Here is a 20,796-nt window from a genome sequence, read left to right as displayed (position 1 = left end):
TTAAGCCATGCTTAAATAATTAAAGGAAGGTATGATGGCAGATCTCATCAAATAAAGAATATCAAGAAGAAGACAGAAATTACTTTAAAAATCAAGCTGGGCATGGTGGTACACACCTGTAATTGCGGTACTCAGAGGCTATGGTAGGAGGATTGCCAGTTCAAGGCCAGCGTCAGCAACATAGTGAGATTCTCAGCAACCTAACAAGACCCTGTTTCAAAATAAAGAATAAAGTAGAGATTGAGTGTAGTTCAGAGGTAGAATGCTTCTGAGTTCAATCCCTATTAAAAACATTAAAAATCAAATGGAAATTATGGAGTTGAAAAGTACAATAACAAAGTGAAAATTTCACTTGAGAGGCTCAACAGTAGATTTTTAAAATTCTGTTTTGTTGAAGATAGTGAGTGTTCTCACTATGTTGTTGAGGCTGGTCTCAAACTCTTGGTCTTTCTTCTCAGTGTCCTGAGTACCTGGGATTATAGGTGCACACCACTGCGCCCAGCTCCCACAGTGGATCTGAGCTGGTAAGCTTGAAGGTACATCGATAAAGATAAAGCAATCTGAGAAAAAATAAAAAAAAATTTAATAGAGCCTTAGAGAAATTTTGGCAACCAATAGATGTACCACCATGCATAAAATCAGGATGGAGAAAAAGACAGAAAACACATACAATAAATATTTAAGGCTGACAATATTCCAAATATCCAAGAAGTACAATAAACTCCAAGTAAGGTGAATGCAAAGAAATCTCCACCCAGATACAATGTAGTCGAAACACTGAAAGCCAAAGATAAGGAACTCTTAGACTCTATTAGAGAAAAACAATCCATGAACACAAGTGAACCCCAATAAGATTAACATCTGACTTTTCATCAGAAATGGAGGATCCAGAAAGCAATGGGAGATATATTTAAAGTAAAACAAAACAATCTTATATTTGGCCAAACCATATTTCTATATTTTAGACATGTAGGGCAAATAAAGATATTCCCAGATTAAAAAAAAAGTCGATAAAATTAATTGCTAATAAACCTGTCTTTCAAGAAATGCTAGTGAAGTCCTTTAGGCTGAAAGCAGGTGACCCAAGACAGAAATCTGAGTTCATACCAAACAAAAAAGGTAATTTCATAAGTAATCAAGATACAGTATAACTGCATATTAGATTTTCTTCATTCTCTAAGCTCACTTGAAAAGCAATCACAAGAAGATTCCCATAAAAACTTTATATTTTCTCTCAGCTTTTTAAATAGACATCATCAGGTTATTTAAAGTAATAATTTAAACGCTGTATCATTGGATTTATAACATAGAGATATAACATGTATAAAACATGTAGCATGACCAAGCGTAGCACTGAGGGGACCTCTGCAGGTGTAAAGTTTCTGTATTTCACTAGAACAAAGGCAGACAATATTTGAAGTTGAAGGACTCTTTTTTGCAGTTGGGTTTCTTCACCCTGTTCACATGGTGGACTACATTGATTGATTTTCAAATGTGCAACCAGCCTTGCATTTCTAGAATAAGCCCTACTTGGTCATGATATATAATGTTTTTTGAGAACTTTCGAGTTTATGCTTATTTAGGATATTGATCTGTAGTATTCTTTTTAAATATTGTTTTTGCCTCATTTTTTTTTAATCAGAGTAACATTGGTGTCAAGTGAACAGGATGCATTACTTATTCTATTTTCTGGAAGAACTGGTTTTAATTCCACTTTGAATGTGTGTCTACACCCATGTCTATACCTATTTCTGAGTCTGTAGTTCTCTTTGTATCAAAAACCATGAATTCACACCGATACCTCCAATTTCACGTTCGCTGCAAGATTTGTTCTAGCCTTCCCTCCTTCCCTTCTGCAAGAGTGAAAGACCTGTACTTTTATTTTTAGTATATTTGTTTTTCTCACTTTCCCTGTAAGTAATTTCCTGACCTGCTGGCCACCTACTGGGGTATCTTTATGACTCGCACTACAAAGGTATGTCAGCTATACCTTTAGTCATTTCTTCACCCCAATTCCCACCTTGCAAGTTGTATTTTCTAATTGTTTATTACTATTATATAAAAATACACTTAAAATATAGTGACCTTATTCCCAATATTCCTAGATTCACTAATTTTAATAATTTGTCTAAACATTCTTTGAATTATCTATGTACCTGAAATGTTGTCTGTGATAGTTTTATTTCTTCTCTTCCAACCTTTATACTTATGTCCTTTTCCTGACATTGCACTGATTAGGATTTGGCCTAAGGCTAAATGAAGGGTCTATTTGTTCTTTTATCTCAGTGGGAATACTCTCATAATTTCATGATCAAGTCTACTGCCTGTAATATCATTTCTCTAAATATATAAGATTTAGGAAATTTCTCTACTATTCTTAGATGATTATGTGCTTTTTTTTTTTTTTTTTTTGGTGGTACTGGAGTTCCTGGAAGCCCTTCTACCTCCGGGCTACACTCCCAGACCCATTTTTACATTTTTACTTGGAAACAGGGTCTCCTAAGCCAGCGCACACGGCTGGCTTCGAACCTGTGCAATCCTCCTGTCTCTGCCTCCCAAGAGCGGGGATTACAAGCGTGCGCCACCACGCCCGGCTGATTATGTGCTTTTTAAAAAAATCACAGATGGAGGTTAATTTTTAATGTATCTATATTTATAGAGGTGAGCCCATGATCTTTCTTATTATGTTAATGGAATAGGATGTTATTTGATTCCAAAATCTAAAACAACTTTGCATTCTTGGATAAGCTCAACTTGGTCATGCTCTATTATCCTTTTTATATATTGCTGGATTAGTTTGATGATATTTTATTTAGGACTTTCTACCTATGTGAGTGAAGAATACTGGCTTACTTTGTTTCTGGTGCCTTTGACAGGTTTTGGTATCACAATTTTGCTGACCTCATAAAGCAACACTGGGATGTAGTCTCTCTTTTTCAAGAGATCTTTTTTTCAAGACTAGTGTTACTTTTTCCCTTCCAATGTTGATATAGTTCTCCAGTGATATGATCTGGGCCTACAGTTTTTCTTTGTAGGAAGGATTTAAGTTATAGATTCCAGTTTTATAGAAACCTGTCAGTTTCATTTATGTATTCAAAATTATTTGCATTAAGTTGTTCATAATAGCCTCATGATGTGTGTGTGTGTGTGTGTGTGGTACTGGGGATGGAACCCAGGAAGATTCTACCTCCAAGCTACACCCCCCAGCCCTATTTATTATTCTTTATTTTGAAACAGGGTCCCATTGAGTTGCAGAGGGCCTCACTAAGTAATAGGTGAGGCTGTCCGCAAACTGAGATCCTCCTGACTCAGCCTCCTGAATGCTGGGATTACAAGCATGCACCACCACACCTGGCCCTCATGATATTTTTTATTTTCTTAGGATCTGAAGTGATATCCCCTTTAATTCATCATATTGTTTATTTGTATCTTCTCTCTCCTTTTTCCTTGATCAGTTATGCCAAGAGCTTATATTCTGTGTTGTCTTTCTTTCTTTTGGTACTAGGGGTTGAACTCAGGGGCTTTCAATCTCTTAGCTATATCTTCCAGCCTAATTTTATTTTTTATTTGAAAGTATGGTCTAACTAAGTTACTAAGGTTCCCGCTAAATTGCTAAGACTGACCTCGAACCTGCAATCCTCCTGCTCAGCCTCCCAAGTACTGAGAATATAGGCGTGCACCACCACACCTGGCTTTATTCTGTTTTTTCAAGGAATCCAGTTTTGGCTTTGATAATTTTCTTTTGTTATATTTGTTTTCTATTTCATTAACTTCTGACCTTATCTTTGTTATTTCCTGCCTTTTATTTTCTTTGAATTTGTTGCTGTTTTTCTAATTTCTTGAAATAGATGCTTATAAAATTGTCATCTCTAAGACACTGTGTTTAAGGTTATAAATCCCCCTTTCTTCCTGGCCTTAGCTGCACCTTGGACTAGTGTGGTGGGGCCTCCCTGGGGGTTTATCCATCCTGGAGAGAGCATCAGAACCCCCTGTGCCCTCATCTGCAACTCCATCCCCTGAAGATTAATTACATTGTTGAAATCGAGGAAGCTCAGCAGCTCTCAGTAATAACACGTGTGCTTGCATGGCACCCTCAATTCTCCTTCTTCTCTTTGCGGTACAGGGGACTGAACCCAGAAGCATTCTACCTCTGAGCTACATCTCCAGCCCTATTTTATTTTTTTTATTTTGAAACAGGGTTTCACTATGTTGCTGAGGCTGGCCTTGAACCTGCCATTCTCCTGTCTCAGTCTTCCAAGTACTGGAATAACAGGTGACTGCCTCTTCCTTTAACTTCACTTTTTAAAAAGTTAACTTTTTTCCTTTGATGACCCGTCAGCTGTGAAAGGCAATGGTCAGTGTTTAGTCTTTACATGACCTCTCTGTGATGTCTAGTCACGTCACCTTTTTGAAAGTTGTCTAGTTCCTTTCTTTGATACAATTCTCTGATTCCAGTTTCCCTTCACATTTTCATTTTTAGTTTCTCTTCTATGGATCCCTTAAGTGCTGGTCATCTCTCCCCCAAAGGTTCTTCTCAGTTTTCACACAGCTGATCTAATCTGAGCCTCTGGCTTTCACTAATACCTTATCCTGAGAATGAATGAATATATATATATATATATATATATATATATATATATATATATATTCCCCCCCCCCGGGCACATCACACATAACATGTCCCAAATGGAACTTAGCATCCTTCTTCTTTCCACTCCACTACTGCAGCCACGGTTTAGTTCCAAACATCTTTCACCATCACTGCCTAGCTGGTCTCCATCACTCGGCTTCCCTCCCCTCTAATCCATCTTTGATGGCGTTTAGAGAACTGCCCTTCTGGTCCCATAACTTCCTGTCTTGAATTTTCAATGGTTTCTCCTTACCTGCCTTCTAAAGTCCAATTCCTTGGCATGAATAAACTACCTTCCAGTCAGCCAACCTCTTCAGCTCCCTCCTTTACAACTCCGCAAATGTGCCCAATGTTCTGACCACAAAGCCACAGAGCACTGCCCTGTTTCATAGCTCCATCCCATCCCTCTGCCACCCAGGCCTCTGCCTAGATGCCCTGCTGTTTCAGGTGCACTTTTCTCCAAACCCATCTGGTCACCCTCTCCATCTTTGGCTTCTCCCTCTTCATGCCTCACATTTAATCTACTCCTGAACCTACTTTTACTTTCTAAGTATCTTTGACTCCATTCACTTCTTCCTAAATGCGCTACCACTAGCCTGGTCCAAAATACCATCATTTATTGTGTCAGTAGTGATAACAGCCTCCCTTCCACTTTCATCCTTAACTCCTTCACTTTAAATGCAAATCTGGTCACATTGGTTCCTGCCCTGAAAGTCTTCAGTGATTTTAAGGAACAAGGAGTATCATCACATCTTTATACGGCCTCCCATGCTCCTGCACTTTGAGCCTGTAAGCCTCTCCAGTCTCTGCTCACCCCGTGCTGCATCCTGGTACCTCTGCTCCGGACCCACAAGACGTTCAGTTCCTCTGCCCCCAACTTGCCTTGCAACCTCCCACCTCTACAATCATCATCCCCATCAGCTCTGATTAGCTGCCACCCCCTCCTCCAGGACCGTGCCTTTGCAAACACCCAACCTACAGGATGCCCATCTCGTTGTTATTTCTCACGACAACACCATGTTTTTCCTTCATTGAACTAATTGCAATTTATCTGAGCATTTGCCTTACTGTTTCTTTCCCCATGAAGACAGGTAGCCTCCTCTCCCCCGAGGAAAGGGCTCACCCCTCTGACCTCTCTGCGATCCACTGAGCCACACCGCTGGCCCCCTGCACGGCTCGGTGCCTCGTTTTCTGGATGTCCCTCCCTCACTCACCTTGCCGGTGTGTCCTTTCAGGTTTGCGATGTTCTCTAGGCTCGTGGTGGTGAAAATGTGAATCACATTTCCATTGACCGCTGCAAACAGGTGACCTCCGTTGCTAAAGGAGCACTAGGAGGAAACACAGCAGGAGAGCAAGGAAGGGAGAGGGGAGCAGTGTGACTGGAGGCTGCAGGCAAGAGCGGCTTTTCTGGAAGAGTTCAAGTGGAGACGAGGGGAGGAGGTGGAGTGGGGGACACTGCAGCGACACTGAGGCTTGGCCGACATTTTCAGATACTGTTGCTGTTTCTGTAGCCGATACGATCGTGCCTACTGGTCACTAAGGTGCTTCAACCCCAGGGCCTCCTTTTGGGTGCAGGAGCACGGCTTCAGAGTAGGGATGCGACTCCTGAAATCTCTGTCTTGTTTCTTCGTGTCATCCCAGGGGATCCTGATGGGCCATTTATTGTCCCTCACTACTGATGTCCAGTTTCTTTGACTCCTCCCAATCTCCACTCCCTCTATCCATCTGGGACTCTCAATCTGAAATGACTTCTCTTTTTCAATATTTACGGAGGCTACACAAATAGAGAGCTGACTTATCCCAGGTAGGAACCTACAAGACTTTAGGTTCAGGATGGGCATAGGAAAACGGTAATAAGTTCTATGAGTTCAGTGGTAGAAGTATTGGATTTTTTTTTTAAGCCACTAAAGTTCTGTAAGACAGACATTGGTCCCATTTTTCTAGAGCGTGTTAGTTCTTAGTATTTCGACCCTGGTTTTCAAAGGGAAAAAAACGGCTGGACTTTTATCCCCAGCAGTTTTTACCTCTCTGCATCCTCTGGCAGAGTACTCTTTGAAAGCACGTATGTCATCGATGAGCAGGTTCATTAGGCGTAGCTTATCGGCAAACCCTACTACAATGTAGTGTCCAGATGGGTGAAGGCTGACTGTATAGGCTTCCTCTTGGTACTCCTTAAATAGTTCCAGGGTGCTGTGAAAAAGGTCAGTCACAATTATAAACTGAATCCCTAAACCCCTCAAGCTGTCCATTGTATCTGGTACATATTATTACCACAGAATTTGGCACTGGGGATTGAACCCAGGTCCTTGCACATGCTAGGCAAGCACTCTACCACTGAGCTATATCCCCAGATATTTCCTTTGTCTCCTAGATTCTGGTTACTTAAGGCTAATGTCCCACTGAGACATATCAATAAGGGAACTGGTCATGCTGTTGTCTGGGGATATTGACAATACACCTCTGTTGAGATGCTAAAACCACGAGAACTGTACACGTACTTTTCCCCCCAGCAATCCCAACAGCTATATATAAAGAAAAGAGTACAATCTGATGTGAATATGGTTGGAGATTCTTGGGGAAGCTGCACCAGAAGGATATGACTGCTAGAAATTTGGGGGTGGCTGAGGCAGTGATGAGGAGAAAGAGGATTGAAGGGTGTGAAGAACTCTCTACAAGCCAAAAGCAGTCCTGGGGAGTGAGGGCAGGAGGCCTGGAGGGACGGTGGAGTGGATACAGGAAGGGGAGGTATTTATGTCTCTGGTGTCTCACGTAGTTTCTGGCATGTAATACGCATTTAATAAAACACAAAGTAATTTTCTAGCCCATGCAAGAGTGAGAAAAATGTAGGTAGACCAACTTGATGTTTAAAAAGGCCTTTCCAACCAAAAGCATCTAAGTAATTAAACTGTAAAATTTGGTAATTAAAACAGACCATATGAGCAAATTTAATGACAGAGACTCTGTATTCTGTGGCAGCAAAGCCTCTCCTGCCTTACTTTGTTTCATAATTCCAGATGCGAACAGATCGATCCAGAGAACAGGTGGCAATGAGGGGCTTGCGGATGCAGGTAGAAAGGCCGGTGATGGAGGCTGAGTGTAATGGGTACAACAGGTACTCAAAGTGAGCGGGCTCCCCCTGGAGAAACACAAAATGAGATCCAGCAGGGCAAATGAAAAACTGGCTATGTACTTCCCCATAATTGGTACCGAGGAACACGAATGAGCCTGTACACAGAAATCTGGCCATGGAAAATTGCTTTAATGCTAGGTACATTTTCCTATGCTCCTATTATTTGAAAACATTATTTTTAATGGCAATAAAAATATCCTATGAGTAGTCTGGAATTTAATTAAACCATTCCTCTACTGTGGGAACTTTTAAGTGGTTTCTAATTTTTGTTATTCAGGAAAAACACTAGACTAAATATCCTTATATATAAGTCATTGTTGTGTATCTTTCTGCTCGCTTCCTTAGGATATATTTCTAGAAGTGGTACACTGGGGGAAATGGTATAAATGATTTTAAGAATCTTAATGTGGAATGCCAAATCTCTCTCTAAAGAGACTGTACTAATTTCTCTGCCACCAGCAGCCAATGAGAGTTGGGTAAATGGTCTTAAATTGAAATACATCCTGGGCTCTGATCATGCAGTTGTTCCAGATGTCTGTCATCGGAGGCATTGTCCCTGGGGCAGCTGAATGAGGAGTGATGGGTAGGAAATTTAATGAGGTGCACACATTTTAGGTCTGTTCACAAGCCAAGACAAAGGTGAGATGGGCATTCTCTCCAATTCTGGCCCTCACCCACTTAAAACTTGCATGCATCTCTTCTTCCCTTCTCTGTTATCTCAGAGGTTGGGAGAGTGGACACAGATTATTTTCATTATTCTTTATCTATTACCTCTAGTGCCTTCAACATCCCCTGCCTCTACTAGCACATTCTCAATTAGCTTTTAAATACACTGAAATGTTTCTTGCCTTAAAAACTAAAGCAATTATTTCCTTTCTCCTTCTTCTCTGCCCAAGTAGTATAACCAAGGGGAATGAGATAAAACGTCTTACCGGTTTCCCATAGAATTCATGACCACAATGGGCATTCAGTACTATTGGTGATGACTTTCAATGTGTTTATACTTTCTGAATCTCCAAGATAACTTTTTCATACTGTTTATTCTCGCTTTTCAAACTGTCCAGTCTCTTTCTTCTATCACAATATATCAGCTGATGAACTTACCTCCTCTTTCTTTCTTTCTTTCTTTCTTCCTTCCTTCCTTCCTTCCTTCCTTCCTTCCTTCCTTTCTTTCTTTTTTTGCAGGTCTGGGGATGGAACCCAGAGGCATTTGACTTCTGAGCTACACCCCCTGCCCTATATTTTATTCTTTATTTTGAAACCGGGTCTCACTGAGTTGCTGAGGGCCTCACTAAGTAGCTGAGGCTGTCCACGAACCGCCATCCTCCGGTCTCAGCCTCCTGAATGCTGGGGTTACAAGCGTGCACCACCATGCCTGGCTCCTTTGTTTTTTTATTTTGTATCTCAGAAGCAATGTTTCACACTATCATAATTAATGAACAATTAAGGACAATTTTAGGTATGTTTATGTAATATCCTTCTCCTGCTCCTTCAAGTTTTGTTTGTTTTTCCCTTATCACAGGTGTCAACTAATGAAGTCCACTGTGCCCCTGACTATAGGACTACATGAGCATTTTATGTTTCTACAAATGGTATTGTGCCTTAGCTCTCAGCCTGTATTTTGACTCCCGTCCTCATCACTACGTGTCAAGGAATAATCTATACTGTGGCATGTATACTTTACTGCTTCTAGTAATGTTTGTATTCTGTACTTTACACCCAGCTACTTCTCCATCACCACTAGCAGTGGACAGCAGGCGTATCTTCAACTGTCCATTGCTACAAACACTAAGATAAGCATCTTTGTACCTGTTCTTCAGTGAACCTGTGGGTTGGCATTTCTGCTCTGTATCTAGTGGCAGACTGCTGGATAACAAGGTATGTATATTCTCCCGTTAGTCCTCTACCAAGGAACACCAGATTGTGCTCCAGAATGGCTGCACCTGTTTACACTCCCATCCTACCACAATAGAATTCCCATTCTTCCTTATCCTCCTACATCTCTGATGATGTCTAACTTTTAAATTTCTTTGTGTGTGTGTGTGTGGGGGGGGATTGGGGATGGAACCCAGAAGCGTTCAACCTCCAAGCTATACCCCTTGTTCTATTTTTTATTTTTTATTTTAAAACAGGGTTTCACGCCGGGCGTGGTGGTGTACGCTTGTAATCCTTGCGCTTGGGAGGCAGAGACAGGAGGATCGCGCTGGTTCGAAGCCAGCCTTGCTGGCTTAAGAGACCCTGTTTCCAAATAAAAAGTATAAAATAGGTCTGGGAGTGTAGCCCGGAGGTAGAAGGGCTTCCAGGAACCCCAGTACCACACACACACACACACACAAAAAAAAAAACAGGGTTTCACTAAGTTGCAGAGAGCCTCACTAAGTAGCTGAGGCTGGCCTTGAACCTTCAATCCTCCTGTCTCAACCTCCCAAGTGCTGGGATAACTTCTGAATTTCTAATAATAGCATAATGAAAATCTTTATAAAGAAGCATTTTAAAGTTGTTTAATTTGTATTTTTTGCAACAGAAACGGCCTCTGAGAACAACCAGATGTTGGATTTAATAGACAATAGTTTTCAAGGTAGTAATTATGTTATATAAATTAAACATAAGATATAAATATGAATATAATATAAACATAAATTATAAATATGTTTATAAACTTTAAAGCATGATTTAAAAAGTTAAAAAAGTGATGAAAATTTTCATCAAATAGAGAACACCATAAACAGTACAAAATACAAAAATTCTGGAGTTAAAAAGTACAATAAGTGAGCCGGGCGTGGTGGCTCATGTTTGTAATCCCAGTGCTTAGGAGGCTGAGACAGGAGGATCGCATAGGTTCGAAGCCAGCCTCAGCTACTTAGTGAGGCTCTCAGCAACTTAGTGAGACCCTGTTTCCAAATAAAAATATAAAATAGGTCTGGGAGTATATTCTGGAGGTAGAAAGCCCCTGGGTTCCACCCCAGTACCACCAAAATAATAATAATAATAATAATAATAATAATAATAATAATAATAATAAATAATAATAACAATAAATGAAGTAAAAATCCACTAGGAGGATCAATAATAAATTTGAACTAGCAGAAAAACTAGTAAACATAAGTCAATAAGATTATGCAATCTGAAGAAGACAGACAAAAAAAGAATAAAGAAAAATTAATAGAACCTCAGATAAATGTGGGACATCATTAAGCACACCAATGGATGCATAATATGAGTATCAAAGGAGAGAAAAGGAGGCAAGAAAAATATCTGAATAAATAATGGTTGAAAACATACCATATTTATTGAAAAAAATGAATATACACATACAGGAAGCTCAATGAATTCCAAGTAGGAAAAACACAGACAGATCCACAAATACACACATCATGGTGAAAATGCTGAGAGCCTTTTTTCTCTCAAGGAGAAAATCTTGAAAGCATTAAAAGGAAAAAGAATACCTCAATGAGATAGGTAGTAATTGGCCAGGGAAGTCAGAGGAAGCCAGGAGGAAGTGGGATAGTATGTCAAATTGCTCAGAGAAAAAGATTATCAACCTAGAATTCTATAGCTACAAAATTTCAAAAATAAAAGTGAAATAAAAACATTCCAACAAAAACTTAAAGAATGTGTGGCTAGCTGTTAGCTTTGCATCACTGTAACAAATACCTGAGATAATCAACTTATGAAGAGGAAAGGTTCATTTTGGTTCATGAATTTAGAGGCTGAGGATAATGATCATCGGTCCCACTGCTTTTAAGGCTGTGATGAGGCGGCAATTCGTGGTGGGAGCGTTTCCTGAAGCAGAACTGCTCACGTTAGGGCTGGGAAATGAAAGCGAGCGAGGAAGAGTCCAGAGCCCCACATCCCCCTTCAAGGGCACACCCCCAGTGACCGAAAGACCCCTACCGGGCCCTACTTCCTAAAGGCGCCACAGCCTTCCAGTGGTGCCTGGGACCAAGCCTCTAACACAAGGACTTGTGGGGGGAACATTCTAGATCCAGAGCACTGCACCCGCGGACCCTCCTTACAGGAGTACTAAAGGGAATCCTTCAGGTTGAAAGCAAGTGACCTCACAGTAATGTGGGTTCACACAAAATAAAAGGCCACATCAGTAAAGGTAATTATAAAAGACAATATTAATTTGCATTTTATCTTCTTTCTTATTTGAATTGTTTTAAAGTTAATTTTATAAAGCATGTGTATGATGTATTGTTGTACCTGTCACATACGGAGATGTGACACATTTGCCAATAACAGCCCACAGAGGGGAGCAAATCTGTACAAGAAATGACTAGATGCTAACTCACACCCACAGAGACAAACGAGAGAGCCAGAAATGGCAAATAAGTTCAGAATTAAAACTATAAAGACATACTTGTTCCCCACTCTTCCCTTAGTTAAAAAACAAAGTTATATAAAACAATAATTATAACTATATTATTGTAGGCTTATAAAATGTATAGTTACAATGCATATAACAGTAATGCCATAAAAGGGAGGAGGTACTGCAGTTGTGTAGGAATATTTATTTTATTAGCATCAAGTTAGTATAAACCTGAATACGATTATGATAAGTTAAAATGTATATGGTAAGCCTTATGAGATAACAAAAATATATAGCAAAAATAATTATACAAATTAAAATATGAATTAAATGTTACTTAATGTGAAAGAAAGCAATTAAGGGGGGAAGGAGCAAAACAACCCCATGACATATGTAGTAAGCAAAAGGTAAAAAGGCAGGCGTAAGTCCTACTATGCCAATACTAACATTAGATATGAGTGAAGCTGGCCGTGGTGGCACACGCTTATAATCCCAGTGCTTGGGAGGTTGAGACAGGAGTATCACAGGCTCAAGGCCAACCTGAGCCACTTGGTGAGACCCTCTTTCAAAATAAAAAAATAAAATGGGGCTGTAGGTGTATCTCGGAGGTCGAATGCCTCTGAGTTAAATCCCCAGTACAAATAAATAAACAAATAAATAAGAATGAAAAAGATAAAAGTTGGAAAACTCATGCTTCCTCATTTCAAAACTTACCAAAGAGAAACAGTAATCAAGACACTGCGGTATTGATAGAAGGACAATCAGGAAGATCAATGGACCAAAATTGAGAGTCTAAAAATAAACCCACATGTCACCTGATTTTTTGACAAGTGTGCTAAGACCATTCAACATAGAAAGAGTAGGTTTTCAACAAATGGTGCCGGACCAGTTGTGTACCCACATGCAAAAGAATGGAGTAGTTGGGCCCCTACTCTATGCCATATACACAAATAAATTCAAAATGGATCGAAGACGTAAATGTAAGTTAACACTATAGAACTTTTCTTTTATACTGGGGACTGAACCAAGAGGTTGTTATACCTCAAAGCTATACCTCCAACTTTTTTTATTTTTTGGAAGCAGAGTCTCACCAAGTATCTGGGGCTGTCCTCAAATCTTTCATTCATCCTCCTATATAAGTCTACCTAGCACTAGGATTATATATAGGCATGTGCTACCATTCCTGGACACGCTATACAACTCTTAAGAGAAATATAAGGGTAAATCTTCATGACCTCAGGTATGGAATTAGATTGTTAAATATAACATCAAAAGTATGACTAACAAAAAGAAAAACAAATTGGCTCCATCAAAATTGAAAATTTTCATGCATTAAAGGAAGCTATCAAGAAAATAAAGAAGACAACACAGAAAGGGAAAAAAAAAATACCTGCAAGTCACACAAGTGATAAGAGATTTGCTATCCATAATACATACAAGTGATAGGAGATTTGTTATCTACAATACATAAAGAACTTTTAAAACTCAATAAGAAATCCAGGCATGGTGGCACATGCTTGTAATCCCAGTACTTAGGAAGCTGAGACAGAAGGAGTGCAGGTTTGAGGACAGCCTCAGCTATTTAGAGAGGCCTTCCCCAATTTAGTGAGATCCTGTCTCAAAATAAAGAATAAAAAGCAGGGCTGGGGGTGTATCTCAGATGTAGAATGCCCCTGGGTTCAATTCCCAGTACTGCAAAAAAAAAAAAAAAAAAAAAAAAAAAACCCTCAATAATAAAAAGACACTATAACCTCAAAAGTGGGTGAAACACTTTATTAGACGTTTCTTCACACATAAAAATGGCAAAAATAGCCGGGCATGGTGGCACACGCTTGTAATCCCAGCATTTGGGAGGCTGAGACCGGAGGATAGCGGTTCGCGGACAGCCTCAGCTACTTAGTGAGGCCCTTTGCAACTCAGTGAGACTCGGTTTCAAAATAAAGAATAAAAAAAAAATGGGGCAGGGGCGTAGCTTGTAGGTCGAATGCCCCTGGGTTCCATTCCCAGACCTACGAAACAATAAATAAATAAAAATAAATAAATAAAAATGGTGCCGGGCATGGTGGCGCACGCTTGTAATCCCCGCGCTTGGGAGGCTGAGACAGGAGGATCGCGCAGGTTCGAAGCCAGCCACGCTGGCGTAAGAGACCCTGTTTCAAAAATATAAAATAGGTCTGGGAGTGTAGCCTGGAGGTAGAAGGGCTTCCAGGAACCCCAGTACCACCAAAATAAATTAATTAATTAATTAATAAATTAATTAATTTTAAAAATGGCAAAAATGCACATAAAAAGATGCCCAACATCATGATCATCAGGAAAATGCAAATCAAAACAATTAATGGGAGATTACATCTTCTAGGATGGCTACAATAAAAAAGCCAGATAATAACAAGTGTTGGAGAGCAAAAAGAGAAACCAGAACTGTCCTACTGCTGTGGGAATATAAAATGGTGCAGTCATTTTGAAAAACGCTCTGGCAGTTCCTCAAATGGCTGCACGTGGAGTTACCCGCAATTCCACTCCTAGGAAGAGAAATGAAAATATATAACCACACAAAAACTAGTGCAAGAAGGTTTATAGCAGTAGAAGTCATAATGACTCAAAGGTGGAGACAACCTGAATGCCCCAAAGGATGCATAAGCGGAATGTGGCGTATTCATACAATGGGGCGTTATTGGGACATAAAAAGGAATGGAGTCCTGATGCACCACATGGAGGAACCTTGAAGACAACCTAAACCAAAGAAGCCACTCATAACAGCCCACGTCCCATATACTTCCAGAACAGGCAGAGACATAAGGTAGACTCGTGGTTGCTTAGGGAGATGGAGGGATCAGAGCTGAAGAATGTAGGCTTTTTTTCTTTTTTAGGTGATGAATATATTGCAAAATTGAATGCAATATTTGTATAACCCTGTGACTATAGAAAAACTGCCACACTGCATACTTGAATAAGTGAACCATACTAAAGAATTAACTCACAGTGTCTTAGGAAACATCACTGAGAAACACATGTTTAAATCTGCCATGATTGTAGATGGTCTATTTCCTTTGCTGTTCACAAATTTTTGCTTTATATATTTTGAATCCATGCTATCAGGTGCAAACAACTTAAAAGCAGAGTACTTAAAAGCCGAGTATTATACGGACAAATTTTTAGAATTTTATTGACAAAGAGAACTTTTTAGTACAATGTGAGTTTCATTTTTCATGGTGACTTTCTATTGTAAGGTCTGCAGTATATTTATACCAGCTTTACTATTAAAAAAAACAACAACAAAAAAGCAACAGTAAACATTTTTATATATACATTTTTCACCCATGAACAAGTATAGCAGCATTCTTTGAAGAGCAAGTGGTGGTTAAGAGGATGAAGGTACTCCATAGAAGCTACAGCAGTTGTAAGCCCGAGGGTATCAGATGTTTCTTTTTTTTCTTTTTTTCTTTTTTTTTTTTTTTTTTTTTTGCGGGTCTGGGGATGGAACCCAGGGGCATTTGGCCTCCGAGCTACAGCCCCTGTCCTATTTTTTATTCTTTATTTTGAAACCGGGTCTCACTGAGTTGCAGAGAGCCTCACTAAGTAGCTGAGGCTGTCCACGAACCGCAATCCTCCAGGTCTCAGCCTCCCGAATGCTGGGATTACAAGCGTGCGCCACCACGCCCGGCGGTATCAGATGTTTCTACACAGACATCTTAGAGTTTCTTTTGCTCAGTTATGAAGAGGGGGAGGGGACGGAACCCAGGTTCGACTTATTTGAAATCTCATCCCGTGGCGAGCAGTCCCTCCACCAGGCACGCGGGCCTGGCCTGGAAGGAGGCAGGGCTGGAGAGACTCACCTTGCTGATCTCCGTCAGGGACATGGTGATGCTGTAGAGTTGGTTCTTGCTGGTGCTGGCAATCAGCGTCTCCTCCGAGGGGCTGAAGCACATGCACAGGACGTCCTGCTTGTCAGACTGACTTGGGTCGTTGCTCTGAGGGTCCACAGGAATCTGCCCGACACACAAAACGGCTTTGGGTGATGGCTCATGTTGCCAGCCCAGGCTTTGAGGGTTCTCTCAGACACACTTAGCTTACAGACTCCTGGACTAGGATGTCGCCCAGGGTCCTCCTCCAGGGTGGAGAAGGGAGGGCCCGGGTGCCACTGTTTCCGTGGGGTTCACCACTGCCATCCATTTACCTTTAAAGGATTAATGTCTGAATGGTAAACGGTGGCATGTGTAAAGAGCCTTCTTAAAACATGCATTTGTCTAAAGCCCACCTGCCCACCTGTTGGTAGCCTGGTGCGGGTGTGCACCACCGTGGCAGCAGAGGGACGTGCTGCCAGAGAAAAGACGGGCAACCCAGCAGCTTCTGCAGGAGTCTGTGAGAAGGCCTCCAGGTCTCAGTAGACACAAGAGCATCGATTTCCTTTTGTCTGCTACTTCTCTTCTCCTATGGACGATCATACTTAGTGAAATTCTAGCCTGCACACCTATTTCTGCTTCCTCACCATGCACTCAGTTCTTAATTCCTTAGAATTTGGTTTTGTCCTCAAGAAGGTCAAAAGCCTCAACCAAGCCAGAGGCCCTGCTCTAAACGCGTCGTCTTGACATGCTAAAGCCTGTGGAGCAGAGGGCAGCAGCAGCCTCCCCGGGGCCCAGGGCCCTGGACTCCTGGGAAGGGCTCCTTTGGCTTGGAGTCCTGTCTTCCTACACCGAGCAGCCCTTCTCCGGGTAGCTAACACCCCTGGCTTCACCGGGCTCTAGGAAACCTTCCTGACCCGCCCTGGACTGGGAGGTGCTAATAGACCCTAAATGCACCCATAGCCCTGGGAGCTCACACTGTGAGAGCAGAATGGGAGCCCCCCGCCTGGGCCCTTGTACATTTTGTCCCCCAGCTGTACCCAGTGTCACAGCAGAGCCTGCGTGTAGTGAGTGTCCCGGAAGTGACTGGACATGGCCTTGATGCCTCCAGAGACAGTGAGTCCTGGTGGGAGGGGTCACACCTGATGCGTCTGTCTCAGCCACCAGGCACGGGCTCCGTCGCGTGTGGGTGAGCTGCAGTCATTTGTTGAATGAGTGTATGATCACTCCTTCTGGTATCCTCTGCTGGGTTTCCATCCTGTCTCAGTTTATAAATTAGGGAACGCCATATCGTGTCGCTTTTTCCTTTCCGTAAGCATTTTATTTCAGTGATTTTTATCTTATATATGAATGTTTTGATGAAAACAAAAGTGGTAAGCCAGGCATGGCGGTGCACACCTGTTATCTCAGTACTTGAGAACTTGAGATGGGATTGCAGGTTTGAGGCCAGTCTCAGCCGCTTAGCATGACCCTCAGCAACTTCCTGAGACCTTGTTTCAAAAAGAATTTTTTTTTAAGGGTTGGATGTAGCCTGGAGGTGGGGTCTTGGGGTTATAAATAGGGCATCACTGTGTGCCAGGCACAGACTAAGCACCCTGTGTATGTATGCATGCATGTGTACGTGTGTGCTTTCCCTGCCAAAATCCAAATCCACATTTCCAACTGCTCCACTTGATTCTGGTCTGTACTCAAATGTCATCTTTCTCAGAAAATCCTTTTCTGCCCACTCTGGGACAGAACCCTTCTGCCTTCCTGACTTCTTCCTTTATGGATCCCATCTGACTCCCGACTGTGTCTTTGTCTGCTGACTGAATTCCAAGGGCCTGCTCTTCAAGGGCTGCTTCCTCACCGTATTCCTAGTCCCCGGCACATAGTAGACCCTCAGCAAGCCTTTCTCAAATAAATAAGCCAGTGAACAAGTGAACTGCTCTACGGGCAAAGTAAATGCACTGCTTCCAGACACAGAAGCCGGCCTCCCCCTCAGGCTCCTCCTCCCCAACTGCCCATCTCTGCTCAGACTTACCCTCCTCCAAGACTCCCCCCCCACCCTGCTACTCACAGCCCCAACCTGAGGCCTCACTACCTCTTAGCTGCAACAACAAAAAGGCCTCTTTGCTGATTTCTTTTTCTTTTCTTTTCCTTCTTTCTTTCTTTCTTTCTTTCTTTCTTTCTTTCTTTCTTTTTTTTTTTTTGTGGTACTGGGGTTCTTGGAAGCCCTACTACCTCCGGGCTACACTCCCAGATCTATTTTACTTTTTATTTGGAAATAGGGTCTCTTAAGCCAGCATAGCTGGCTTCGAACCTGCACGATCCTCCTGTCTCCACCTCCCAAGCGTGGGGATTACAAGCGTGTGCTACCACGCCCAGCCTCTTTGCTGATTTCTAAAGTGCCGTTCTTTGAGCACCAAGTATCAAGCACTGCACACATTACTTTTTGCAGGCTACTGTTCATTCTTTGACCACCATCCCTCATAGGGATTATCATGTTCTTCTGTGCTGTTGGAATGGAACCCAGGAGAGTTTAACCTCTAAGCTATACTCCTAGCCCTTTTTATTTTGAAACAGGGTCTTGCTAAGATGCTGAAGCTGGATTTTTTTCTCAGTAATGGAGATTGAATCTAGAGGCATTCTGTCTCTGAGCTGCACCCCTAACCCTATTTTATTTTTAATTGGAAACAGGGTCTCACTAACCTTGCTAAATTGCTGAGGCTGCCTTTGAACCTGTAATCCTCTTGCCTCAGCCTTCATGTTGTTATTTCAATAAAGCAACTGGTTTGATAGACCCAGCAACTACTCTCAAGTCATTCAGCCAATAATTGGTAGATCCAAAACTGACTCATGCAATGTGCTTTTAATTAAGTCCGATGCTTCTAGGATCTTGTCCACTATGTGACATTGGCAGATTACTTTTCTCACACATAAGCCTTTTCCACTCAAAAACCTGACAGGGTGCCTGCTTAATTATGGAACACACCCAGGCTGGCATCTGAGATCTTTTACAGCTGCAGCTCAGCTCCTTTCCCTTCCAGCACCTTCTAGCCTCTCTCTGCTGCAGAACAGCGCATCTCCCAGGCGCCCCCTTCAGGTGCTCCGCTGAAGCGACTCCCTCCACCTGGAGTCCTAGTCTGTTTCTTCCTGTCAAACCGTTATCCATCCTCTAAGACCCTTCCTCAAAGGTCAGCATCCTGCACCAAGATGCCACCCAGATTCTTCCCAACCTGATATCCAGTATCTTATCTATAAGACTTTGCATCATTTATTCCACAAACATTACTGTTTACTATGTGCTGGGTACATCTAGTGATATAATCACTTGGGGACCATTAAGACTCCAAAAGGAAATGTAATTTTCCATAGTTCTCTCCTGGGATGCAAATCTAGACCTTCCTAATCCTAAATCTCAATTCTGTCTTATTCTAAAACTTTTTCAGGACAGTTATCTCAAGTCATGTTTTCTGAGGAGGCCCCATCCCTCCTCATCAAGGGCCCTGTCAGAGCCTTGCTGTTGAGGAACGATGCCAATGGGCCCTGCCTTTCTCCTCCCGGCCTCCTCTCCTTACCCGGATTTCCCTGCTCTCTCGGTAGAAGTCCTTATCCTCCACCTTCTCAAACAGCAGAACTCTTCCTGGCCCAGCAGAGCACGCAAATCCCTTCGAGTAGGCAGCAATGGCAAACACCTGGGGCATTGACTGTTGGTTGTAGTTACTGGCTGTAACGATCTGTTCGTAGGAAGGGATTGGGGAACTGGGTTGTGGAAATTCAATCAGGCTGGGAAAGAAAATAGCACATGAGGTTTTCAGACAATCCTAAGGAGATGGAGAAAGAGGGTTGTTTGGGGATGTAGAAGAAGTCACTGACTGATCCATTTTCCCATAGCCAAAATGCTGCCCTTTGGCCTGGGCATGCTACATAAACTCGGAGGAGAAAAGACATGTGTTTACACCTTTCTGTAGCTTCACAACTCTGTGTCCCACAATGATGGGTCGTGACAAAATGGATGGTGAGTCATATTTTGTTGAGAAAAAAGTGGCGTGGAAGGGTTGTGTTTCCTAAGATCATACAGTTGGTGAGTGGCAGAACTAAGATTTGAATCCAGGCCTCTATCTTCTTCATTTATTAACTCATCCTTGTAGTAAACACTTTGTTTATAAGCATTTATTTGTAGTCAAGCTGTGATAACAGCTCTGTGAAAGGGTGGTAAAGAAGACTGGATTGGTGCTTGCCTCAGAAGCCTGTGGTCTGGGGGGACATATACTGATGGGGGGAAGCCGAGCACAAGGGGAGGAGCGGTCAGTAGGTAACAAGGGCCTTCTGAGGACTGGTGCCAGGGCAGGGCACACTTCTCTGAGGTGAGCAGAGGCTGAGAGCCCAGCTGGGCCCAGCAGGAGCGTGCCAGGGACGTGCATGGGTCTAGGAGGTAGGGTGGAGTAAGGAAATGGAGGGGACTGCGTGGCCAGGTCCACGAGCAAGGGAGTGCCCAGGGCATGCAAGGCAGGTCTAGGCAGGAGCGGTGCTCCATGCCAGAGGGTGAGAGCTTCAGAGAAGCGTGGCCCCAGCTAAGTGTCTGGGCTTTGTGCTGGGCATCCTGGGCCTGCTGAAGGGCTGTGCACATGGCAGACTGGGAAGGGGCACTGGAACTTACTAGGAAGCTCCCATGTAGTCACAACAGAAAAGGCAAGCCATTGACATGGGGAGACACGGGTGCCTGTGCTTGAGGGCTTGGGCTCTGGGCTCAGGGCTCAGACAGATTTGAGTTGAGTCCTGATCCTACCAACTAACAATGCTGTGATCTTGGGTGAGTCACTTAACCTCTCAGCTTCGGTTTCCTGGTCTGTGGAATGGGCATAATAATAATAATAATAATAATAATAATAATATATAT

At 42.2% G+C, this 20,796-nt stretch overlaps 1 protein-coding gene across 1 annotated transcript in view; it reads right to left on the bottom strand.

Annotated features, from left to right (window-relative positions):
* Positions 1-20,796, bottom strand: part of CFAP57 (cilia and flagella associated protein 57) — a gene marked incomplete at both ends in the record, with an annotated part of 70,320 nt that overhangs the window by 41,294 nt on the left and 8,230 nt on the right. The window contains 5 exons of the mRNA XM_080692017.1: positions 5,845-5,958; positions 6,655-6,820; positions 7,627-7,766; positions 15,909-16,061; positions 19,475-19,682. Of these exons, the coding sequence (XP_080548143.1) occupies positions 5,845-5,958; positions 6,655-6,820; positions 7,627-7,766; positions 15,909-16,061; positions 19,475-19,682 (781 nt within the window). The remainder of the gene's footprint in view (positions 1-5,844; positions 5,959-6,654; positions 6,821-7,626; positions 7,767-15,908; positions 16,062-19,474; positions 19,683-20,796) is intronic.

The sequence above is a fragment of the Muscardinus avellanarius genome, assembly GCF_963383645.1.
Source record: "Muscardinus avellanarius genome assembly, chromosome: 3".
Classification (NCBI taxonomy): Eukaryota; Metazoa; Chordata; class Mammalia; order Rodentia; family Gliridae; genus Muscardinus; species Muscardinus avellanarius.
The sequence above is the reverse complement of the archived record's forward strand: the minus strand, read 5'-3'. Positions and strand labels throughout refer to the sequence as shown.